At 49.1% G+C, this 15,715-nt stretch overlaps 1 protein-coding gene across 4 annotated transcripts in view; it reads left to right on the top strand.

Moving 5' to 3' along the window:
* Positions 1–15,715, top strand: part of Cfap161 (cilia and flagella associated protein 161) — a 57,231-nt gene that overhangs the window by 18,104 nt on the left and 23,412 nt on the right. For 3 of the 4 annotated variants that reach the window (XM_023712841.1, XM_023712845.1, XM_023712832.1), the window contains exon 3: positions 3–64. In XM_023712841.1, coding sequence (XP_023568609.1) covers positions 3–64 — 62 coding nt within the window. Of the gene's footprint in view, positions 1–2; positions 65–15,715 lie in introns of those variants that run through there. The other variant, XM_004623490.2, reaches the window with a different exon arrangement.

Genomic DNA, 15,715 nt, shown 5'->3' with positions numbered 1-15,715 from the left:
AGTCAGCTGGACTCGGGGTCCCTCAGCCTGACCTGGCCTTCCAGTGGACCAATGGATATTGCAGGTGACTTCTCAGGAGCTGCTTCACCTGGACCCTAGTGACCCAGGCTGCCTGTGTAGCCTTTCTCCCCTGAGAGCGGCCAGCCTGCCCTGTGTGGGAGACCTGGCACCGGTTCCCATGGGGAGAGCTTGATGAAATTATCTTTAATGGGACGTATTATTAAGCATCTAACATTTATTTATTCAAGTAGTTGCCTGGCTGCCCTGGATTTTTTGAGTAGAATGAAAACACACTTTTTGCTCACTTACCCAAGGTCCTGCAATGGTGGCGACCTTGTGGCCCCAGCATCTGGGCTTCCCCAGGATGGCAATGCTCTCGTGCTCCCCCAGAATGCTTAGCTTTCTCCACATTCTAGCCCAACTCCCGGCTTCCAGGACTTGTGTCTTTCCTGTTGAGAGCTTTCCTAGCAGAGTGGGCTCACTCTTCTCCCACATAGCTGGCAGTGCTGGGGCTTGGTGTCCACCTCATGCCCAGCCTTCAACCGGTGACCGGTAGGCATTGGTGAATACACAGCTCCTCTGGCACCCTCAGAACACACACAGCTCCCCTAGGTGGGGTCCTGGTGGGGTTCTCGTGTCACTTCCCCAACCCCCTCCCTTTTACCCTCATTTCTGTGGGCAGGGTCTGCTCCCTGGGTGGTTAACTGAGGCTGCAGGGAAAGCTTTCCTTTGGAAAATTGAGGCCTCTTGAAGGACAAGCAGGATGGATGAGGCAAGGTCCAGTGGTCAGGGATTGGTGAAGTGGGAAGAAGAAGGCAACTCAACTTCAGATAAAGGGAGCTGGATGCTGGGCTCTGGGAAAGGAGCATGTTTAGACTACATAAAGAGAGCAGGACATCATGAAAAAGAGCCTCCCGTGGGATGCATGTGTGAGTGCTAGTGATGTCCCTGTGGGTCCAGAGGAAGGCCTCTGGGCCATGCTGGGAGGGACTGCAGCCACTGAGGAGCAGGGTGTGGCCCCCCCCCATGCAGGGTCTGATATGTCTACTGGTCATCTGGGCAGCCAGCTTGGGATCTGAGCTTGGGAAGGCATGGCTTTGGAATAAGAAGAAACAACAGACAGGTGTCCACCCAGAGAAATATCTGCCCTGGACACCTGCCAGTCCCCTGGGTTTCCTGACGTTCGATCAAAGAGAATAACTGAGTCTCACTTCATATCAGTCTCTCTATTGAGGGATGGAAAGGTTTATTTTACTTTGGATAAACACAAAACATGATTCTATCCTTGACACTGTGGCCTCTCACATAGCACTGTCTGTGGTTATTGTTATTAGTGATGACAGTGACCATGGTAAAAGCAGCCAAGGTCTTACAGGGGTAGAGAGTCACTTCTGTGAACAAGGACTGAGTGTCCATCTTCAGGCGACCCTCTTCTCTTCAGTGGCGGTGGTGCCCTCCTTCTGGCACCTTCCCTTTCAGGGTATCTTTAGCCTTATCAATTGGGTGCCATTGAGCAGAACTCTGAGGAAGCGCCTCACAGAAATGCCCTGGCAGGGCTCAAAGTGGCCATCTGGGCTGGCCACCACAGAGCAGTGGCACCTGGGACAGGGAAATCACAGGTGCTTTTCCTCCTGAGCACCCTGGCTGTCCCTTCTATGACCTATGTTACTGTTTTCTCTCTGGCCTCTCTCTCCCATGGCACTATTAGACAAGGGCAACAGAAGTATGTCTGTCCACCTGGTGAAGTCTGTGTCCTTGGTGATCCTGGGTGTTGGAAGCTGCAGAAGCTAGGAAGTTGATCAAATGCATGTAGGTGGGATTAGGTCTCAGTGCCTAAAGCAAACAAGCTACCTCAGTCCTGAGATAAACATCGTGTCTGGTTAAGGTCAGCTATTAGTCGCTAGGCGACCTTGTATCATGTGTTACTAACTTTTCAAAAGTATAAATAAAGGACCATTCTTCTTTTTTGAATTCATTTTTTTCCCCATAATTTTGTTGAGAGACACATAGCAATGAGACAGTTTCAAATCAAATTGGTAGGACAGTTTCAATAATTAACACATTGCATATGCTCTTCCTAGTGGTTATTTGCTGTACAAGATGCAGACATGATATCCTATTTACAAACACTATTAGAACAAATCCCTCTATTCATTAAGAGAATGTAACTATATATCTATCCTAACCATTTTGAATACACAGATACAAAGTGGACATTCATTTATATATCCCCTTTTTTGTTTAGTTCCGTCATTTGAATATTATAGAATCTACAATCTGAGGTACAAGATCTCAGGATAAATCCTGAGGGGATTTGACTGACCTTATCAGATCCAAAAGCTACAACTCTTGTTGCATAGGTCTTGCTTTACCTTGATCTTAACCATCCAGGAGAAAAGTATAAAAACGAAGTATAAGAAGTAAAGCCATGCTGTTATGTTGAGCTGTAGGGGACTCAGGTCAACAATTTCTAACAGTGCTAATCAAGTGGAAGACCTAATACTATTATGGATTACTGGACTCTTTTAGAATATTTTGCTGAGTTAAAGAACAGTTTTGTTGTGCAGCTGCATTAGTCTTGCCCATCAGGCAGAACAGCAACCACTTAGCCCAGCTTTTGTCTTCTTGTCTATCTTTCTCATTCCTGCCACTGTTTTTCCCCAAGTAGAACTGACCAATGGATCCTTATACTGGGGGCCACTGTGGTGGTCAAGTCTCACCAGAGTCAAAGATACTGAGAGACCAGCCTTTCTCCAAAAGAAGACAGGATATCTCAAGCTAAATCCAACATGTTGGCGACTGCCCTGTTGAGACATTGGACTCCTTGGGTGCTTGAAACCTGGAGATAAGGTCTCCCCAAGTCAAAGATGAGCAACCATCTCAGAAGGGAAGATCATAAGAGCTTGGGCCAAGATGGTGAAGGAAGGGCATGGGTAAGCACCAGCCCTAGCCTTCCTTTCCTGCCTCTGAAGGTCCACAACAAGGGGCCCACATTCTGCCCAGCCCTATCTGAGACAGGAAATAGGTGGGCTTACCCACCATCTTGGTAGAGATAACATTTCAGCTTGATATGGTCATGAGCCATGTCATCCCCCAGACCTAATCATTCCCTTTCATGACATCTGTGAGACTATTACATTTATTTAGTGTCTCCTGACATCATCCAGGGGTGGGACAGGACTGGTTGTGGTGGGCACAGCCCCGTCTGCTCAACATGTGCTGGCCACATGGTGTTGCCTGTGCTGTGTTCCAGATCCCTGCTTCCTGCTTCCTCCTGTCTCTGTTGATCTACATGGTCGCAAGCTGGCTCCCAAGATCCCTCAGGAGAGCCTGAGGGGGTCTTTGAGGTCTGATATTAAACAGATTCACACTGACTTTTCTTTCCTTCAGATTCTCAAGACTTTCACAAGCATAGAGTGAGTGAGCTCAGAATGGGGGCCACACATCTTGTTTATGTGTGGAAATCCTTTCTCTCTGAATTCCAGACAGAGGAATTGGCCACGAGGAAACATCAGTGGCCTTTTGTAACCTCTTCTTGGAGGTGCCGCTGCTTTGGGTTACCTCATGCTTGTTACGTGGGGGACTGCTTGATAAGTTTCTCCTTGAACATGGTGCCAGGAAAAATTGCTCTTTCAGTTCTGATTCCAGAGTCATTGTACAATGAAAAGCGTAGGAGCCAGCACATTTCCCTTTCATCCAGGAAACCCGGAGATAAATCTGGCCCTCAGCTGGAGTAAATAATGCGTCCCAGGTGCCTTGAGACGGACAGCTCTGCTTCCACTCTCTTTCCTGAGTTGTGTTCTGTTCTTAATGTTTCCTTTGATCCTTTTGGGAAATAGCAAGGATAAGTTTCCCTGAATGAATCCATGCACACAAATGTACATAGAGGGGGCTCCCCTGTACCCTCACCTTGGGCCTGCGATGTGAGTGTGCTGCCCACAAACTGCTCGGAATCAGCCCAGGAACTGTATGCGGAATGCGCTGGTGTAGAGAGTTTGAGTGTGAGGTGGAGTAGGGTCAGTGCAGGAATTGGGGAGCGACAAAGGCCAGAGGGGTTTAGAAACACACTGATTCTGCAGGAGACAGCAGGACGGAAAGGTTTCCTGAGGGAACAGGGCCCTGACGAATGTCTAGGACTGAGGTCAAGGAGGGGAGATCTGCTCTATGTAGAAAACTGTTCAACAGGGCTTGCAAAGACCAAATGAATCATCCTTTGAGTTAGAGAAAAACATTAGGAATTGAGCTTCGCTGGCAGGTAAGATATGGGAAGGAGCCTACTGGGGCGAAAGATACTTTTCTTTTACGGTGATGTGAACTCTGTAAGTTGTAAACAGAATTTAGGTGCGGTATGTTTTTTGGTTCAGCAACCCTAGGAAGCAGGCAGAGGAGTTGAGTTATTTTATGGATTAGGTCACCAGGCCACAGAGGAGTCAAGCAGCTCAGTGTGGGTGGCAACCCATTGGAGAGAAAAGCAATTCTCAGCTCCCTGCCGAAGATTTTACTACATGGATGGTCAAGTCCAGGCGTACCAGAGGAAGGGATTCCCAGGGCCATGCTGCTGATGCTTACCTTGGAAATAAGGAGTGGTGTTTTGTTTTTTCCTTTTTTCTTAGTGGGTGGGTGGGGGTGTTGGTGAAGAGGAAAGGGAGGAGTCCTCAGCGTGATTTAAGCAACAGTTCCTTCACCATCCCTGCAGACGGGTTCCTACGCAGTTCCCTGTTCCCACTCTGTGGCTAAAGAGGGACAAAGGGAGTGAGGGACAGGCGATGACATTTATCTTTCCAGCTCTGAGCTCTCAGAGGCTGGAATCTCCCTGCTGGGGAGGGTGGGTGCGGTCACTTCCCACCATTGCAATGGCGGGAGAAGCGGCAACTCCCATTGGGCAGGGTGCTGGATTTCCTCTTAAATAGGAAATTTATCTCCGGAGTGTGGGGCTGCTGAGGGTCATCAAGGACTTATCTCCAGAAGCAGGCAGCAGGGAGGAGCCTGCCTAGTCCTTTGCCCCAGAGGGGATGTGCTGGGGCTGGGAGGGAGAAGGGGCCGGTGCAGGGCGGCACTGTCATCGTTGTGTGGGCTGAGACTCCTTCTGGTCAGACTCCCACACCCACCAGGTCCGCCCAGCATGCTGGTGCCATGGAGACCAGTCCAGTTCCTGGGTCAGGTCCAGAATTTTGGGATGAGTGTCTCAGCTTTTAGAAATCATGCTCTCCAACCTGCAACGCTGACAGGACTGTGGTGGGAGCAAAGCATCTTTTCTCTACCTGAAGAACATTCCACGCGAAGGGAAGTCCCAGACCTCCCCGGCTCACAGATGAGGAAGCCGAAATCCGGAGAGGTTGCAGGTCTATCGAATTAAGACCAGTGATGTCATTTATTTGTTCTAAATTCTTATTTTTAAAAAATCTTTGAGTGTTGAAACTTAAAAAGTTGTAAATCCCCCTCTTACTGTCTTCCTTCTCATGAATGTCAGTTTCAAGTTTGAAAACTTGTTTTTTCTTTTCTTTTTCTCTCTTTCTTTTTCTTTTTTTTCTTTTCTTTTCTTTTTTCTTTTTTTTTTGGCTGGCTCAGTCTACCCTGTGGGCTGGGATGGCATGACATGTGGTGCCAGGGATGGAATGGTGGTCCCCTGTGCCTGCCTAAGCTTGCCTAAGCAGATGCTTTAGACCGCTGAGCTATCCCACCAGCCCAAGTTTTTCAACTTTTATTTATATAGATATAAACTTCTTCCTGTCCATTTTGACATCCATAAAATGACAATGATTTTTAAAAAATCTGTTTGGTACAGGGTCTCACTATGCAGCTTGGACTCATAGTGATCCTCCTGCTTTCAGCCTCCCCAGTGCTGGGATGACAGGCATACACCACCATGCTAAGTCTCGGTGGCTGGCTCAGCGTACCCAGGGGTGGGGCCAGCACACTGAAGATGATTTTTGCATCACAAAACTATATGTATGAAATAAAACAAGAGTGTTTCAGACAGTTTGCTAACCTCCAGTGAAGGTTATCATAAGAAAAAAAAAGCCTCTTTTTTTCTTCAATGTTGGTTACAAAATCCAAGATCTAGCACACACTGGACAAGTGTTCTACCACTGAGTTCCCCCAGCCTTGAATGTTTCCATTTTTAACTTTTTCCACCTTCTCCACTTGCCTGCAATCCAGGAGTTTTGTGTGGTCTGAGATTTCTTGGTTCAGAACTTTTTATGATTACATACTTTTCCTCCAAGAATCATTTGCCACTGTCATGACGTTTTCACCATATTCGTGGTAATTAGCTCATTCTACTGCTGTTTAAAATTCTCAGGGCATATTCCTGGTTGTTTTATAATGCAGTCTTCCTGTTTTTGGATTCTTTAGTTTGACTTACAGTTCAGTTGCATAACATTTTAAAGGAAAGGTACATGAAAGGGAAGCAGAGACCTGTCACATCAGAGTGTCTTTCTGCTGCTTTACGTCACATACAATGAATGACAATTCTTAAGTTCTGAATTTTTCCTTTGTGAACTTTCCCCATCCATTTATTCTCATTTGCCCCCAATGTTTTCTGTGTCTAGATGATTGTGGACATTTTCCTCCATCCTTGGAATTTAACATAAAAAGCCTGTACTTCTCTCCTTGTCTCTGCCATGTGATGGTGCCAGTCTTGGCCACTTCAGGGGTATGCTCTGTACAGATGGCACCTGCCCTTTCCAGGTGTCCCCCCCAGAGCCACACCTTTCATCACAAAGGTGGCCAAGAGTGGCTCCATCATGTGGTAGCCAGGCTGTTGGGAGAACGGTGCCAGCGAGCCCAGGTTTGTTCAGCTCGGGTAGTCACACTGCCTGGAATGTCCTCCCACCTGGAGGGGACCAGGGCCATCCAGCTGACATCCTGGCACCTGAGTTTCTGGGTAAGCACCAGCTCCAACAAGGTGCTGGGACGAGGCCAGGCTCCAGTGTTGCAGGCCAGTTTCACAGGAAGCTGAGGATGCAGCATTACATAAGTGCAGGCACAGAATTGGGTCACAGAAATCATATAGATTTTTAAGCTGTTTCGGGAGAGGACTGGCTGGTATCCTTGGCAGGAAAACCAAGAGAACACATACTCAGCTGCAGATGCCACCAGGCCCAGGGCTCTTGTGTTGGGGCAGAGGATAGGCAAGGTGACCTTAGTGTTGGCTCTTTGACTTGGAATTATTGGGAAGGGAAGGACTTGGTCAGTGGAGCTGACTCCAGTGGAGTACAGCAAAGGCTGAGAATAAGGAAGGATGGTTGGAAGTGTGGGTCCTGGGAGATGTTTGAGTGAAGGTCACCTTCATAAACTTTTGGTTGGACTGTAGCTGGGAGAAGGGCACAAGGAAGCCCTCCCTGGGGGCAGCAGACAATTTGTACCAATCACGTAGTCTGATCCCAGCACTGCACAATTCCCATTAGGCACATTTGCTGGCTTCTTTGCTGCAGTGAGGAAGCAGAGTGGGTCAGGCTACTGTTCCCATTTTACAGGTTGGGAAACAGGCACAGAGAGGAGAAAAAACCCATTCAGAGTCATATAAGAGACAAGAGCTGGGTGTCGGGTTCTCTTCCACCAGTAGAGGATGGGCAGGCTCCTCATTTGTAGTGAATGTTAAGAGATTTTCCTGTAAGGTTTAGTAGCAGTAGGATTCAGAATGAAAAGTGTGATTGGCTGTCAAATACTGCTGGAAGCCTCCACAGGACAGGAATATTCAGTCACCTCCTTCTTGGACCTTCACCCCCACAAGTGTAGCAAAGCTGGGGTTGTGTCGGTGGATACAGAATCCGTGGAACGAGGGCACAGGAATGTTTGCAGCTACTGTGAATACAGCCAGATCTGGGACCTCTTGGTGGAGGAAGTCAGGCTGAGATGAAGTGTAAGGTCACCCTCAGCTAGGTGGCCCTCCTATCGCTACCAATGTGGAGGGGCTGGGCATGTGGCCACAAATGGAAGCCTCTTAGCGTATAAGAGCTGGGTCTTTTCTCAAAAGGCATGGGTCATGGGGGCTGGTTGGGGCTGTACCCCAGTATATCTGGCCCTGCCCAGCTTCTTGGGGTTCTGTTGCCCAGGAGCTGCTCTGGGAGCCTCAGCTCTCAACTCCCCCTACCCTGAGACCCAAGAACAGAAGAGAAGGGGATCAGCGCACAGAGCCAGTCGTGGGCCTCTCCACCTCACTCTGCAGTGGGGGACTGGTCTGTGCTCTTGGATAAAGGGAAGGGCCAGCTGGCAACCAGGGCTTCTGGGGCACTTTATGGAACAGTAGAAGAGTAGGGGCAGTGTGCTGTGGCTGTGGTGGCAGCAGATAAGTCCAGCCTTTCCTGAAGTTCTAGACATGTCACTGCCCACAGAAGGGGAGTAAGGTTTAGCCCTCAGGCACCTGGAGCTCCCTGGGGTTAAGGAAGAGAGAGGACATGGGACATCATCCTGAGTGAGGTTGGAACAGAGAGACAGGTCAGGTAGCACCACTTATGAGAAGAAATGGCTGCTCCAAAGAAAGCATTATTTTCTGGGAAGAGACTTTGAGATATGGCTCCCTTCTGACCTCCAGTGGGAGGTTCTAGAAGGATGGGCTCTGGAGTGCAAAGTCTGAGGACACACATGTAAACAGTCTTTCAAGTGCTTCCTTCTAAGTTATATGCATTTCCATCTTGAAGTTAGCAAAAAATAATATTAAAAGGAATCAGCTCACTGGCACCCTGGAGCAGGAGCTGGTAAGCAGTAAACAGATTTCAGCACTCAGCTATGGACTGGATATTATTAGCTATTTAGTTTATAGACTTCCAGGGAGGGAAGGAAAAGGCTTCCCACAGGCTGTGGAGATGGGGAAAGAGGCATCAGCAGAAAAGTGCCAATCAGCTGCTGGTCCTAATGTCCACATGCAGGTACTAAACTCTAAGACAGTTGGACTTGTTGGGAACTTTTTTAATACAGGGCAGAACTAAGAAGGCAGGCTCTGGGGACCTGCAAGTGTTGTTACATGCAGAATTTGAATTTTTGTTGAGCATCTGATCACTGCAATAAATCTAAATAACGTATCTTAAAGCGTCCCTTTATTGAACATCCATTAATTTTAACCATGCCAAATACTCGTATGCATCACCTTATTTAATTGCATTGACATTCTTAAGAGGTAGATACTTTATTCCACTTTGCCTTGGAAGTGGTTCCTGAAGCTTAGAGAGTCAAGTCCCATGGGGCTGGTGGTGTTTGTCTGTAACCCCAGCTACTTGGGAAGCCGAGGTAGTGGACTGAGAGTCACAGGCCAGCCCGCACAGCTTGGTGAGGCCTTGTCTCAGAAGCCAAATGAACAAAAACAAATAAATGAATACTCACCAAGCTGGGAAGTAACTCTCAGTAGTAGAGCGAGTGCCCTTGCTTTCTGTCACTGAGGACTGGATGAACAGAATCACAGTGAGCTTGGGTTTGGATTCGCCCTGGCTGTAGATCCCCAGTTATTAACCCAAGCAAGTGCAGCCCTGTCTTTTGGAAAGCACACTGACTTCTCTGGTCTGTTTGTTTAGCTCCGAGAATATCAATAGAATCATCTACAGAATTCTTCTCTGGCCTCTGTGTGTGGTCACACTTCGTGCCTTGGCACTGTCTCCTGGGAACATCTGTTGCTGTGGACAGCGTGTTCGTGTCCTCTGTGGGGGTGGGGTGCAGCCCTAGCAATGGGACAGGGGCCTTCTAAGCAGAGGAAGAGGCCAGAGAGTCCTCCCTCCATTGTGGGTAACACCCAGGGCTCAGCCATCAGCCAGTGGGGTGAGCCCCGCACGAGGAGGGGAGGCATCCACACCTGGGTGCTGCTTGCACTTCAAGCCTCCGGAACTTGGAGAAATGAGTTTCTGTTGTTCAAGCCACCTAGTCTGCAGTGTGTTGTTATGGCAACTAGAGTTGAATGCAATGTAGGTTATTTATGTATCTTATGGAAATAAGCTGTTTTTGACCCCCCCCCAATGAAACCTTTAAGAAAGATGAAAAAAGTAAGAGAAGAAAAACTGGTCCCAAATCTTATTTCTCAAAGATTGTCATCAACAGAAATCTGGCAATTGTTCTTCTAGGCACTTATCTAAGCCTATACACACACACACACACACACACACACACACACACACACACATATATATATGTAATCTGTGAGTATAAAATTCTATATAAGTAGATTCCTACTATATATGATATTATTTAGTTTATTCGTTATTTTGGTTGATGCGTTAGTCAGCTAGGGCAACTGTAAAAAATGACTATAAAATACATGGTTTCTAGCAACTAAAATTTGTTTTAATCTCATGGGGATGATGGGGCAGAAGGCTAAAACCCAGGCTTTGGCAGAGCCAGCTCAGAGGGGGAAAGCGTTCTGTGCCGCTCCTAGAGCCTGGGGCACCTGCCAGCGTGCGGCCCTGGAGTCCTGGCTCACAGCCGCATCGCTGTAATCATTGTACCCGTCGTCACACAGTGTTTTCCTTGGGCATCTGTGTGCAAATTGCCTTCTTCTTGTGAGGACACCACTCACTGGCTAGGGCCTTCCTTAAGCCCGTGCGACCTCATTGTAACTTGACTGCACAGGGGAAGATCCTGTTCCCACTTCAGTCACCTTCATAGCACCAGAGGGACGTGGCTTTGTGTGTCCCACTCACTCCAGGAGACACGGGTGTCTGTCTCTGTCAATGCAGATGAAATTCCATCGCTACTTCGGGCACAATATTTCACTGGAGATATAGATAATATTTTACTTAAACCAATGTCCTGTAGATTGGTAAATCTAAATGCGATTTTATTTTCCTTGTCTAGTTTATTTTCTGTTTTGTCTATATCCAGCATCAGCTTGATAAACACCTGTGTGCTGAGATTTTCTACATGTATATTTATTATCTTTAGAGAACTAGGTGAGCAGGGTTGGCGATCCACAGGCATGGCTGTCCTCTGACCTATCCTGACCTCAGCTCTTGCAGGGTGGCTTGGCACTGGATAGGACTTTGGGGCAGTGGGCTCTGGGGACTTTCTGAGTCCCACCAGTCGTTCATTTGATGTTCAGAGACTCGTGCCTGACACATAGTGGGTATTTAATAGTTTATCAAATGCACAGAGATAACTATTTTTGTTGTGGTTTGGGGTTTTGCAAGGGGAACAATATAATATTGGACACATTTCACAATATTACTTTATAAGGAATCACCCAAAGAATCATATACAGAAGATCAGAAAATCTGTCCACATACTAATGACCAAACAATCAGCTGAGGGCTTGGATCCTAATATCCCACATGAGTCCAGCTAAAATCCTAGAGCTCATAATCATGCCTCCTACAAGTTCAACTGGAGGCCTAGAACCCAGGACAAAGTCTCATGCAGGCCTGTTGCATGGATCTGTGCTGGGAAGGCCCAAAGCTGGAAAGTCTAGGCCAGTGGGGTGAAGGATCTGTGCTAGAAGACTGAGGAACCAGGAAGCAATACTCAAGGTAAGCGCCAGGGCTACCCCAAAAATGTCATGTTCATCCTCAGCAACAGTGAGGTCCCAAGCTCCTCCAGCGATGAGGAAAGCCAAGCTCCCATCAGGAAAGCCAATGTGACAAGCTTCTCCATGAGGCTGAGCAGTGCACCATCTTCCCTCTGGAGCCAGGAAGTGATGTGATGCTCAGGATGAGGTCCAGTGCTCCTCCAAAATGACCCACAGCCATTCTCAGCAACAGTGAAGGTACCGAGTTCCTTCAGTGATAAGAACAGTCAAAGTTCTCATCAAGAAAGCAAGCATTCCATCAGAACAGCCTAGGAGGACCACAAGCTTCCAACAACCCCAACAGCTTTTGCAAATGGAAACCCTAACAGCATCTTAATGGCTTCTCTAGTTCTGCCTCTTGTGCTACTGGCAACAATCCTCAGGTAGGAACCCTAGTTCAAGTCACCTGGGTTGACCACCAACCCAACAAGTTGACCACCAGTTAGAAATCCACTACAGTTATACAAAACAAAAGTTTCCCAGGGGAAAACAATTCTACTCCTGGATTTGTTAGGGACAGAGAGGAAGGGTCTGTGTGTGCCTCAGAGGGAACTGGGTGCTGGGGAGGGTGGCATGCAGGCCTGGTGCTGTAGTCGCACCAGGGCTGCACCCCGTGCCTTTGGGGAGGCAGGTGCAGGACCAGTCCTTCCAGCCAGGCATGCTCTGATCGAGCAGGTATGTGAGGCTGTGTCTGGCCAGGGCTTGACAGTCAGGCCCCAGATTCAACATCTTTTCCAGCCAGGAGTTCTCAGAATCCCACTGTCAGCCCCAACACAACCTGCATATGGGAACAGGCAGATCCATTCATCCAAGGCCTTAGAGCTCCTGCTCATGGGGTCTGGGGAGAAAACTGTGTCTCTCGGTGTGGTCTGGGTGGCTGGAAAGGTGGCATGGTATTCAGAGGCCCAGAAGGTGGCTGGGCATGCCTTGGTCTCAGGGGTGCTGGCTGTCACACATGGAGGGCAGCAGTTCACATGGGTGAGCAGGAGAGAGCCCCGGTGGCCTTGAGATTCAGACTGTATCCCGAGCATGAGGATCTAATCTTGTTCCCCAGGCCTGGTGCTGCGAAACAAAGCCCTGCCGGCTGCAGCAGCCCCTGACCTCTGTACCCATACTCAGGGCCTTTCCTGAGCCAGTGCAGGGCATCGGAAACCCAGACAGGGGATTGCCAAGTCTGTGACACCCTGCAAACAGGGTGTCAGTGGTGGGGGTGGCAGCTGGGACTTCCGGTGAAGAACATGTGTGATTATAACCGTGTCAATGGCATGGGCTGCGCAGCCGAGTCCTGAAGCACTGTGGAGGCGTGGCGTGGCTGATCAGTGGGCGGAATCCACGCATGCTTCTCACAACCCTGCAGACCAGGTGCTCTCCCCTGCCCAGGTGGCATCAAAGAAAGAAACCCCCTTCCCCTGGGGGCTTACCCAAGCCCAGCTGCTCACTGCTGGGAAAAGCTACCCGCAACAGCGATCTGCAGGGAAAATTCAAATACTGGCCCCCTAGTTCCTCAGTCCCTTATGTTGTTGAGAAAGATGGCTTCGAAGGCGCTCTGGGTATGTGGAGAGAAGTGAATGTTAGGAAGGCCTGGAGAGAGAGAGAGTTCAGATGGAGGAGCCCCGCCAGCGCGGGCGATGAAGGCCTTGTGTGAGGAACTGTGGGTAATCTGAATTCCTCAGAGCATCACGGGAGGAGGTACCACTCCGCAGCGAGGAGCCGAGCCAGAGAGTAGCCAATGAGTTCACTTTGCCTTCCGAGTGGCTCTTAGCCTCAGTGTTTAGCTGGGATGGGGAGATGCTATTAGCTCCACAAACCTAGGTTAGGCTCTGCTTTTGGACATGGGGATACCACGTGTGAGCTGGGCGCTCTCAACAGATCAGAGGCCACAGCCCTGCTCCTGCCTCCTTTGCCTCCTCCTGGACAGAAAGCTGTATCCCTGACATGCCACACGAGGGCACAATTGCCCAACTGTGAAGCAGAATTGGCTTTTGACTGTGTCCTCCTAGATTACGTGTTTAATGTCTGGGTAAAATATGGCTGAGGAGAGTGGAAGTGGTCGGAGGTGATCCTGCTGGGGGAAGCGTCTGCCGAGCCAGACTGGGCACTGACTCCCGTTCAAGGTCTGAGGGAGGTCATGGCGCCCATGAGAAGGAGCCCGAGATCCTGAGTGCTGTGCCGTAAGCCAGTGCCAATGTGCTGTGCTCTTCACCTTACAGATCACAATAACCATAGCTGGGGTGTTAGTGTTTCTTTTTACACGTGGGTAAACTGAAGAACAGGTTATCACTTTACCCAAGGCCATGCAGCTAAGTGGTTAGGTGTGCCGAACTTACACCACAGACCTAGCCATAGAATGTAGAGCGACACTTAACCTCCTGTAAAGGCAATGCCCAAAAGAAAAGACACACGTGCACGTGGTCTGAGACCTCTGACCGCTATGACAGTGTAAGACTGTATTGTTCTGATTCCTTTTATCTTGGTCTGTCCCGCATCTTGTGATGGCGCTAGTTTGGGGTCCCGTGCTAATTCGGAGTTTCCTTTGCCTCTCAGTGCTTCTGTTTCCTGTCTGTGGGTGGCGTCCTGCCCTGTCCTCTTCCCACAGACAGAGGGAACTGGGAAGTTCTGTAGTGGGGACCTATGTTGCCGCACTTCCTTTTGGTGCTCATTCACCCAGGGCTTTGTCTTGTGAGTGCTAACACTTATCTTCTGTTTTAACTGTAAAACGAGAAAACAGAGCCTTCCACCTGCCCAGTTGGGAAGTCAGGCTTCCTTCCCCTTTCCAAGCACAATGTTTCTTAGCACTGTTGCAAACCCTGCCCTGGTCTACCAGCATTTCTCAACCCACCAGGCCTTCCTTGTGACAGGGATAGTCCTCCCCAGCAGCAGGGCGGGAACTGTGACAGCACGGTGGCAGAGCACCCAAGAGGGCAGCAGAGCGACTGACCTCGAGATTGTGAAGGTCAGGTAGGAGGGGCCCTGAGAACTGAGCCCCATGCGTCTGCTTTTGGGGTGCTGCTGGGCTCCAGAGACTGTGGCTGGCTGCTGCGGTGCTCTTTTCCCTTGGGGTCTGCACAGGCAGAAGGGACACAGGAGACCCTTGTTGCTCGATAGCACCCCAGACTGTCAGGAGGATGGGCATAGATGCCCTGGATCGGTGAGGTAGTAGAAAGTAACTAAGCCATCCCGTGAGGATTGCATTCCTCTCTCTGCTCGGCCTACTTGATCAAAGGACCATTGTGTAGTGGAGAACGCCTGCCCATACCACTGCGGGAGAAGTCTTGCCTGGATCACCCCTCCTTCAACACACCTCACACCTGTCCTCCCTGCTTAGCTTGGCCTCATCGCACAGGGGTCAGACTGTGATCCTCTTAATGGACCCTCTGTCCCCCTCGCTGAACACCGGGTTGTGCATGCAACGAATCTAGCTTGAACTAGTGATTGAGTGGATTCCACTGCTGAGCTGTCCTTTTTGTAAGATCTGTCGATATCAACTTTGGTCCTATCTCCATTCATTTCCACCTCTCTCCCCACTGCACTGAGCCAAGAGCATGCACTGCCCCTCTCTGGGATGCTTCTGAACAGGTTCCGTGGCCTCTCCCTAGCCTGCCTGCCTTGAACCCGGGCCAGCCTGTGGCCCCCTAAAAACTTCTGAAGATCGCCCTCTGCCCTTTCAATTTCCCTACAAGAAACTCTTGATGGCTTCCACTTGGTAGGGAAGACGTCAGCCTTGGGTCTTGCCTGATGCTGGGGCCCCTCCCTCTCCCTCCCCACTTCCTTCTCAGTGCCCGGCATTGCGTCTCTTCCTTGGGCGTCCTCTGCTTCTGTGCCACCTCATCGACTTCTTCTGCCTGGAAGTGTCTACTTCTGGTATCCACACATGCAAACCCCAGTTCCTCATATTATGTCATTTGAACCTCAAAAAAATCTCTGAGTCAGTGTTCCTTAAAATAAAAACGATGATTCTTAAGAAGATGCTGTGTTGAAACTAGCCGGGGAAGGACTGTTCGCCTTAAATTTATTGGCTGACAAAGCTTGTCCCCCTTCACGTCTGTGGTCATAGTACAGATGATTTTGCAAATACTCCCCAGAGAGTTAGCAGTAAAGTATCCTTACCTGATTTTTATTGATAAAGATACTGAGGCCCAGGGATAAGTCTTTTTCTCTGGTTTTCTCTCTGTTGTTCTAGGCTGATTTACATCTTCATTCAGCAAAGACTTTAGGACTTTCACTCAGATT

Source organism: Octodon degus, unplaced genomic scaffold (assembly GCF_000260255.1).
Source record: "Octodon degus isolate 3935 unplaced genomic scaffold, OctDeg1.0 scaffold00002, whole genome shotgun sequence".
Lineage (NCBI taxonomy): Eukaryota > Metazoa > Chordata > Mammalia > Rodentia > Octodontidae > Octodon > Octodon degus.
This window is presented reverse-complemented; position numbering and strand designations above follow the sequence as displayed.